This window comes from Fukomys damarensis, unplaced genomic scaffold (genome assembly GCF_012274545.1).
Source record: "Fukomys damarensis isolate Sample0158 unplaced genomic scaffold, DMR_v1.0_HiC HiC_scaffold_30, whole genome shotgun sequence".
NCBI lineage: Eukaryota > Metazoa > Chordata > Mammalia > Rodentia > Bathyergidae > Fukomys > Fukomys damarensis.
The window spans coordinates 37,952,892-37,962,769 of record NW_022900942.1 but is presented as its reverse complement, the minus strand read 5'-3'; the positions used below and the strand labels follow the sequence as shown (position 1 = coordinate 37,962,769).

Genomic DNA, 9,878 nt, shown 5'->3' with positions numbered 1-9,878 from the left:
GTTGAGATTGACCTGGAACTCACTATGTGTAGCCCGGGCTCGTCTCGAACTCACAGCAATCCTCTTGCCTCAGCCTCCTGAGTGCTGGGATTACAGGCGTGCACCACCACGCCTGGCTTCCATGGGGCCAACATTTTATAGGGCCAGCATTATCTTCATACAAAAACTGACAAGGACATCACAAGAAAACTACAGATCAATATATTTTATGAATTTGGATGCAAAAATCCCTAAGAAATTACCAGCAAACGAAATCCAGCAACAAATAAAAAGAAGTAAACTCTGTGACAACACAGAATTTATCAGAGATAAAATTGGTTAAACTACTGAAAATCAATTGTATTACTGTACCATACTAACAGACTAAAAATGAATAATACATGATCATCTCAACAGGTGCAGGAAAAGCATTTGACAAAAATCTCATACTTTCATGTTAAAAATCATCAATAAAATTGGAACAAAAGGGAACTGCAACTTAAAAGTGGAATGGTGACAGCTAACATCAAATTCAGCAGTAAAAGATTGGATCCTCTTCCGTGAGGATCAAAAACAAGACAAGGATGTCCCCTCACTACTTCCATTTTATATGGCACTGAAGGTATTAGGCAAAGCAAAAAGGTGATACGTTATGCAGCGATCCAGATTGGAAAGAAAGAAATAAAAGCATCCCTACTCATTGATGACATAATTATGTATTTAGAAATTCATGAAGTATCCACTAAAAAAAACTATAGAACTAAAAAAAAAGGCTAAGCAAAATGATAGAATAAAAGATCAACATACAAAGATCGATTGTATTTCTATTTTCTTGCAATAAAAATGAAATTTAGAAAACATTTCCATTCACAGTAGCATCAAAGAGAATAAAGCATTCAGGAATAAATTTGACAAAACAAGTGAAAAAAAAATCTATGCCTTGAAAACTACAAAATATCATTGAAAGATATTAAAGATCTCAACAAATAAACATAAAAGCATCACATTTCTACAGATTAGAGGGCCTGACACTGTTAAGACGGCAATACTTCCAAAACCAATCCACAGACTCAATGTCTTCCCTCTCAGAATCACGGATGACTTCTTTGTAGAAATGGACAAGTTCATTCTAAAATTCATACAGCATTTCAAGGGACCAAGAATGTCAGACATCTTTAAAATTGTTGAAATTCTGAAAAATTGTAGGTACATACCAAATGAAATTGAAAACATATCCATACAAAAACTTATACATCAATGTTCACAGCACCATTGTTTATATCCAGAAAATAGAAACAATCTAAATGCTCACAACAATTAAATGTGGTACATTCATAGGATGGAATACTATTCATCAGTAAAAAGAAATGAAGTGCTGATATATGCTAAAATGTGGATGAACCTTGCATGCTAAATGAGAGACCAAATCCAAAAGGTTGTATTGTATGATTCCATTTATATGAAATATTTGGTATAAACAAATCTGTAGAGACCAAAAGTAGCTTAGTGGTTGTCAGAGACTGAAGGGTACATTAGCTTTCTTATCAGTGAGACAAAATACCTGATGCTTCAAAAAGAGAAAATGTTTGTTTTGGCTTATAGTTTCAGGGGTTTCAGTTCACAGTCAGCTGGCTCGAAGGCAGGAACATCATAGTGGAAGGGTGTGGAAAGCAAAACTGCTCAGATCGTGGTGGCTGGGAAAGAGGGCACAAGGAAAAAGCACCAGAGAGAAAAGAACCAGGGCCCAAACACAGTCCGCAAGGTCCAGATACACCCAGAAATGCACCTTATTAATCTCCTAGGCATGCGTCAAGCCAATCTAATTGACAATGAAGATGAACTGCTACAAAGGGCAAAGTGGGGAATAAATATTACTTATGATGGGTTTGAGATTTCTTTTAGAGGAGAGGAAAATGTCTGGAATTTAAGAGTGGTGACAGATTATGATTCTGCTAATATTCTAAAGGCCACTGACCCTTTAAATGGATAAACTGAATGTCACATGAATTATAGTGCAATACATTATTATTATTATTATTATTGTTATTATTGGTACTGGGGATTGAACTCGGGTCCTTGCGCTTGCAAGGCAGGCCACTGAACCGCTGAGCTAAGTCCCCGGCCTGCAATACATTATTTTTAAATGGATACCATTCTTTGGCAGTTCATCTAAAATAAAGTACATCAGAAAGTTTAATTCAGTATGCAAATTATTTTTTCAATAACATACACATTCCTACTTGAAGATATAAAGACACCTGAAAAATAAATTTGACCCTTAAATATGTGGACTATTAAAGATACAGTGTTTATAGCAAAAGCTCTTGTTAGAAAAAAAAAGTAATGAATCATCGTATGCAGTGGCTTGCCTTGACTAGAGCTGGCATTGGTAGGCACTGAAACATTGAGTTATTATTGAGGGAAAAGTTTCCTGCCCCCAATCTTGCCTCCACAGGACCACAGCACCTGAAATTCTCTAAGCAGCTCTTTTTAATATTCAAGTGCTCCATACTTTAAATTTGCGGCCCTTGTATAAGTGAGATTGACTCTTTTTGTTGTACTTTCAGTGATAGTAGCATTGGCAGTAGGAGGAACAAACAGTACTGAACAGAGTGAGAATGGAAAAATGGAGACATGAGGCACAAAGGAGAAGTTGAGAACCTAAGCACTGGCCTAAAACACATTCTGAATTTTGATGAAGGCATGTTGTGCTTTTATAACTGTGATGAATAAGCAATTTCAAGAAGCCAAATAATGAGGGAATTTAGAAATCCCTTTGCCTGGGAATTCCAGTCCTCTTTGCTCAGGAGCTCTAAGGTCTGTTCAGTTGAATGTCCTCAAGCATTGTCACTCTCTCAGGAGCCCCTCTGAGCTCAACAGCCACTGAGGTTCCAAGCTCTTCCTGCTAAGAAGTCCATGAACAATTAGAAATAATAACATTGCTAGACACCAGCAGTGAAAGTCTTTAAACAGATGGGTAAGTACCACGGCCTCTTGTACTTTAAAAATTACAGCTTGGTCTGATTAATGAGAACTGACAATGCTCAGCTCTCAAGTCCAGTGGACTCTTGCCCACTCATCAGTGGTGTGTACATAGCAGCGAATGATGACTGCATTTAGTTCACTGTCTCACATAGCTCCTGAGGGAGAGGCAAGGTGGAAACAAAGTGTGAGCTGGTATATGTTTTGTCTGTCTCCCGATCCGTGTTAATCAATCCAATTACTCCCCAAAGGCTCTCAGCTTCTAGATGTGGCATTAGTTGTTGATTTGGCTGACCATTATTTTGTAAGTAATTCAGGACACACATCTTCAAATTCAGAGAATTGATTTTAAATTAGTATTTATTTATCACATGTAAATCCAAGACTCTCCACTTAAGGGATCTGTAGGAAGCTGTACACATTATTCATTACACACTGGTACCCACTGGGGAAGCAGGATGTTGTCATCAGCTCTGTTGAGTATTACAAAGAAACATCTAGACCAGAAAAGGAGATTGAGTGAGGACATAGGTGTGCTCAAAGCACAAGATAAATATTTAGGGAGAAAGAAATTTAAGTTGGTAGAGGTTCTAAAGAATAACCAAGGCCCCTGAGAAGGCATCAAACTGCCCTTATACCCAGGACTGGCAGCCCTTGCATCCAGATCAGTTACAAAAATTTGACTTTTTTCCTTATTGAAATGCTTTTTAATAGAATCACAGAAGACAAAAATGAATATCAGCCATGACAGCCCCATGTTCCACACTTTTTCAAATGTCACAAGCACATCATGCATGTGGCCTGCAGAAATGTTTTTCCTCTCCAATTTCTCCTTGCCTGTCAAAGCCCTCAGTAGAAGACCTGGTTCCAATGTTACGTCATCTGCAAAGTTTCTCCCAGCTACTATTCCCACAGCATTCATGCACCATGCTCTGCCAGTTCCACCTCCAAAAAGTAATTATTGAATGTATCAGCTCCTCACAAGTCTGTCTATTCATCCTCTGCCTGATTTCTGGCTTCCTATTTTCTCCCTTGGATAATTGTAGTTTGCACCTTAGATTCATACCTATCACACTCATCAAGAGACCAATGGAAGTGGGGAGGGGGCTGGGAGGACTTCAAGTGTGGCGTGAAGTGGACCAGAGTAAAGAGAGGAGTAGGAGGTAGGGGCTTTGTTAGAGGGTACGGAGTTCACATTAGGGGCAGCTTGTGAGACGAGCTGAGTGAGGTGGTTAGATGGGATAGGTGCGACTTGTTAAGTGGGATGGGGGTTGATGTCAACACTGAGGATGGTTACCAGCATGTCGGCAGCAGTGGTGGGGGTTCCATATGGACCCCACAAGAAGCAAACCAAAGTTCTTACATTTAAATTAGCATAAAAAGTAGTAGGCGGGCTTGATAAAACATGTGCTACCAGGGATAGCCCTCAGAGAGTCTAGTCACCATATCCAAGCTTGGGTCCGGGAATCTACATTTTAGTAGACATTTCAGGAGATTTTGATACAGATGTGCACTGGACCAGGCTTTGAGAGATGTCGTCTGTTACAGGCAGAATTGTGATCCATACCTCAAATACGTATGCTGAGATCCTAACCTCCACTACCTCAAAATGTGACTGTGTCTGGAGTTAGGGTCTTTAAGAGGTAATTAAGGAAAATTTAGGTCACATGAGTGGGCCGTGATCCATGATGACTGGTGTCCTTGTAAGAAGAGAATAGGACTCAGATATGTACACAGAAGGAAAACAAAGGGAGGAGGTCACAGCAAGAACAACCATCTGCAGGCTGATGAGAGAGGCCTCCGAAGAAACCAAGCCTGCCAACTCCGTGATCTTGGACTCTGGCTTCCAGGACTATGAAATAATACATTTCTGCATTTAAGCCACCCAGTCCACAGAACGGTAATTTATTACGGCAGCCCTCAAGAGCTAACACATCATCCTAGGACCATGGCAGGGATCAGTGTCTAGAAAACAATCCAAGGACTCATCACACTGTCTTGAGTAAGAAAAGGAGGTGACTAGAGGACAACAGAAGATGGACTGAGCTGGGGTCACTGGTCACTTTGTGAAAGGGTATGAGTCTCAAAGGGGGACCCGTGGTAAGAGTCAGGAAGCATAGAAAAGGTCAGAACAATGCCCCTCACCTCACCTGATCCCGCAGTTCATTAGGAGGAAAAACAATGTTCTTAGGGCAAGTCAGGCTTCAGTCAAGGCAAAGAGGGATTGCAGGTAAAGAACATTCTGCACTCTGTAGGTGAAAATAGTAGGTCTCTCTTTGGAAAAACCTCACCAAAAATAATCTAGAGGTTATTTTATTTTTGGTCAAACAATAAAAGGTTCACCAACAAAGCTATAGCGAGGGAATAAGTATGGAAACAGCAACACAAAATTGATTTTGGAAAGAGAAGAGCATTTAGAAAAGTGATACATACATTAACATAGAGATTCTAAACATGTGGCTCCCAAAGAGAAGCACTGACATTACCCAGGGACCTGTTAGACAAGCAGATTCTGGGGTCTCAATGCTGACCTGCTGATTTAGAGACTCTGCAGTAGAGTCTAGCAGTCTGTGTTTCAATTAGACCTCCGGGTGATAATGCACCCTAAAATGTGAGAACACATAGAGATAGAGATATATAGAGAAAGCTATATACAGATATATATCAGTACACAGATATATAGAGAGTGAGAGCTTCTACAGGATATGCACATGCAAAATACTGCACTCACAAGTATCAAATGGTTACTTGTAAATTGACATTACTGAAATACTTAGTGGGGCTACTAGAACCATGGGTGACATCATTTTTATACATCCTTAACTTTTTGTGGTTTTGCAATATTTCTTTATTATTACTGCAAAAATTAAGCTCTTTCACGACTATAGCAAACAAGTTAATTGTCTTAAGTGCCAATTCCAATCAATTGGTAATGGCTCCTGCAGTGCAATATTGAGGGTAACAAAACTTATTCTAGGTTCAGTGAGAGAGAATGTTGTGATCACTTAATGTCTGCCATGGGAAAGAATGGAACATATGCTATGTACTTTCAAACACTCTGCTACTATAACCTAGAAGCAAAATGACCTTCCTTTGGCTCTTCAAATGTGAACATTGGACTCCAGATTAGCCCTTCTCCTGCCAGGCTAACATAGAGATAGAGGACTCATTAGGTGAAAGTCAAGTGTGGCTATAAGAACCCAGATCCAGCCTTCCTCATGAGGGAGCATTTCCAAAATTTCATAATTTGGTGGTCCAAAAAGATATTTCCTTTAATTTCAAGGAGCTCCAGAGAACCATCATTTAGTGTGTGTCCTTCTCATCCCCTCATCGACCATTGGAGACTCGTAAATCTCTGCCCCTCCCCAACACATCCATTATGGTAAGTGCTAGCTTAATGCCTTGGAGGGGGTTCCCTCAAGCCAGTCTTGAGGCTGGGGCCTTCTGGATCTACTTGGCACTCAGTGGAGACCCTACTGCCACACAAAATAGGAGTTCTGCTGCCTCCCACAGGTTGGAAAGCCAGTCGGTACTCACTGCCCATTATCCTCCGCACTGTTGGGCCTTCTGCAGTCATTTCCCTCACGATCTCATTGTCATCCTCATTGGCATCCAGCCAGCGGTTACAATTGAAGTTATATTTGTCCTTATTCAGAGTGTTCATCAGGGTCATCTGAAATGCAGGTGAGTGTACCAGAGTCTTCAGCCATGCCCTGTGCCCCCATTCTGCTACCTCATCTCCAGGGGTTCGTTCTGGAGATGACCCTTGTGAGAGGCAGAAGGCCAGGTTAATAATTCTCCCCCATTCTCCTAGAGACCTACACTTGCCTAGCACCTAGGTGACTAGGGCAGAATTATGCCCCACGAACACCTGAGTACTTTCCTCAGTCGATTTTGGAAGGCTTCTCCCCATCAGGAAGGATCTATGGCCCATATCCAGCCCTCTTTACTCCCACCCCCAATAAATACGAAGTAAATTTATGTGACACGATCATTAAAAAGGGCAATTTTGGTCCTCTCCCAGTCCCATGGGTGCACATCTCACCCTTTCTAAATGCCATCCAGAACCAGGATTCCTTCTATCGTGCCATGCTCGAATCTTATAAAATCTGCCCAGATCTGGGAGCTCAACCTAGGATGAGAAATAAAAAGGTTTCAGTGGGCATAAGCAGGGAAACACATTTACTCTCACACCTGACACAGCCAGGAGGCTGCCTGGATTGGACTGCTTCCTACCGGCAGGGATGGGTTTGCTCGAAGCCACCCTCACACACTCCCTATTCTCTTATGTTTCTGACCACCAGTGGAACATAGGGGCAAGACAGCCATGTGGAGCTAGGGTTCAGTCTGGGCTGGCAAAACCGAACAAACATAACTGACCTACAGAGGTGTGCAGCCTAGAGAAGATCTTCCAAGCAATAAATTTCCAGTAACAAAATCTGCATGACAGCCCTGCAAATTAGCACAGACCCACAGCCCCAGGACTCTACTGGGCAATGAAACAGACAAAAAGATCAATACAGCAGCCATGCCTTTTCTCTGGGGGCTCAGATCTGGCAGGGAAGACAAATACATAAAGAGCATGAACTGAGGGGTAGAACAGAGGGCCAATGGGGTGCTCTGAGAAGGCGGCAGCAAATTACCAAATATTCTTACCTAAAGGTCAAAGCAGCACTTCTTAGGAAAAAAGGCCTGCTGTAGTTATATAAACACTGGAAAGTCTTACAGCTGAATTTCTTTCAAATGCTCTAAAATTAATACTTTCCCTAAAGTTTGGTCCTTATTCTCTAATTCAGTCTAGACCAGGTGGTCTAACACAGCCTGTGCCAGGATCTCTGAGGCACACAGATGCCCCTCCTGGATTCCTGAAACCATTCCTCAGTGGCTTCTTCCCTCAGGCTTGGTTCTGGACTGTTCATTTCAAATGAAGATCCAGGTCTAGATTGCATCCCTTTCAATACATTCTGTAAAAATCATCAAATGTGTCCTCCTTGTAGGAGCCTTACATGTTCATTGTACCTTTTTGTCTGCAAATTTGGACCAAACCCTGGCTTAGGAAACCAGAATCGCATAACAATCACCCCCTACATCATCCCTTCCTCCTCTGTCCCTCCCACCCTGTCACGTTTTTTTCTCCTACCCTGAACTTCTCAACTACGCCTGGTTTGAACCATTTGTTGTTGGGATTCAGAAGAATCTCATCCGTCCGCCCCTTCTGTCCATAAATCTGGATGAAGATGGGAGAGTTGGTACCAGCTTTCTTCAGGTCAGTCGTCCAGACCCACAGAGACCAAGGAAATTCTATAAGACAGGGAAAGTTGCAAGGTAAATTTCAAGAAGTGAATAGATTTTTCATGTTATCTAGTGACCAGGGCTGACGGGCAGGTTATACACGTGTCCGCCTGTCAGAAACCCATTATAAAAATGTCACACTTAGAAAGTTAAGGGTTCCTTCATATTCAAACTAGGACACCTTAATGCTCTATTTAGTGGCTACAGCCAATTAATATTTTAAATTGAATGAAGCATTGACTCCATGCATTCTATGTCTGGTATGTTCTGAATGCAGCTTAGTGAATCACTCTGTTTACTCCCCAGCTCATCACAGCAGCTTCCTCGATTTGGAGACAGGGGAGTCAACCTCGCTGCCAGCTGCGCAGCCGTGCGTGGCTGTACCTTAGAGAACTGAGTTCCCGGGAAGGTTCTTTCCCCTTCTGCCTGGAGGAAAATGGGGACTCAGGAATGACTAGATCCTACTTTTCTCCCGTGGTCTGACATCCTAGCTTTGTGGACCTCTTCAAGGGACCCCAGATGAGGGGTCCCTTGTACTTACTTTTCAGCCGCTTCTTCCTCAGAGATACCATCTCATAGAGCTGTCTCTCGACCAGCCCATCCACTTTCTTCTCATCCAGCCAGTTGCTGCAGGGGAAAGTTTGCTGAATTCCAGTGAAAGGGCACAGAATCACCACCTGGGAGGGCAGACACAGGTGTCTCCTGCTTTGGGTCCCCTGGTGGGACCTGCTTACAGTGTTCAGTCCCATAGGAAGGGACATCTGTGTTAAGACCCTTAAAGAATGGCATTTCTGTTACCTGGCTCAGTAGATCTTATATGAAGAAATAACTCCTACAAGAAATCTTCCAAAGCAGGTGTCATCCATCCTCCAAGTTACTCAAATATCAAACTTTTCCCTGTATATATAACACCTTCTTTGAACACATTTCCTTATGCATAGCATAAAATCTTAATCTGAGCCAAATGAACTAGAGTACCAAATTAATTCCCTATAATTCTCTTGTGGAAAGAAGGTGAATCACATGAAAGCTAATTAATATCTGAAATTTAGTACAAAAATACTGCCTTATCTGACCATCAGCATGAAACTTAGCTTGTAAGAAGCACCAAGGGGAGGAAGCAAGTGTACACCCCTTCAAACTCCCAGAGAAGCATTCTTCTCTGCAGATAAGTGATGGCACAACCACGGGTAGCATTTCCCTCAAACATTTTACAAATGTTTTGGCAATTAACAGAACACAGCCCTGCATTCATTCTACAGATGGAAAGCTGAAGGCCTGAAAGGAGAATGAAGTATCCAAGTTTGCAAAGTTACTGACAGAACCAGAAATATAAATGCTCTTGGCCCTAATTTCAGTGTGTGCGTTTGTATCCATTAATAAAAAAAAATCTCAGAATTTCTATTTGTGGCTGAGGTCCACTGGGCTCCATCATTTATGTTAAAGATTCTATGTGACCACGTATTCAGTAATACAGCTAGTTTTAGGCAAGTTGGATTGCAACCATGCAGGGTAATCTGGGAGCACAGAAAAGTCTAATTACCAACAGTTTATTTACAAGTCTTTCTTTTCTCTGAATAAATCCTGCAGTTACATCCTCCTAGCTTATTCTTTAATTGTTCTCT

At 41.7% G+C, this 9,878-nt stretch overlaps 1 protein-coding gene across 1 annotated transcript in view; it reads right to left on the bottom strand.

Annotated features, from left to right (window-relative positions):
- Positions 1–9,080, bottom strand: part of LOC117283757 (lipoxygenase homology domain-containing protein 1-like) — a 21,620-nt gene extending 12,540 nt beyond the window's left edge. The window contains exons 1-4 of the mRNA XM_033757481.1: positions 8,795–9,080; positions 8,102–8,262; positions 7,007–7,093; positions 6,499–6,634 (exon numbers count right to left, since the gene is read on the bottom strand). Of these exons, the coding sequence (XP_033613372.1) occupies positions 6,499–6,634; positions 7,007–7,093; positions 8,102–8,262; positions 8,795–9,014 (604 nt within the window). The 5' untranslated portion in view covers positions 9,015–9,080. The remainder of the gene's footprint in view (positions 1–6,498; positions 6,635–7,006; positions 7,094–8,101; positions 8,263–8,794) is intronic.
- Between the last annotated feature and the right edge of the window lie 798 nt (positions 9,081–9,878).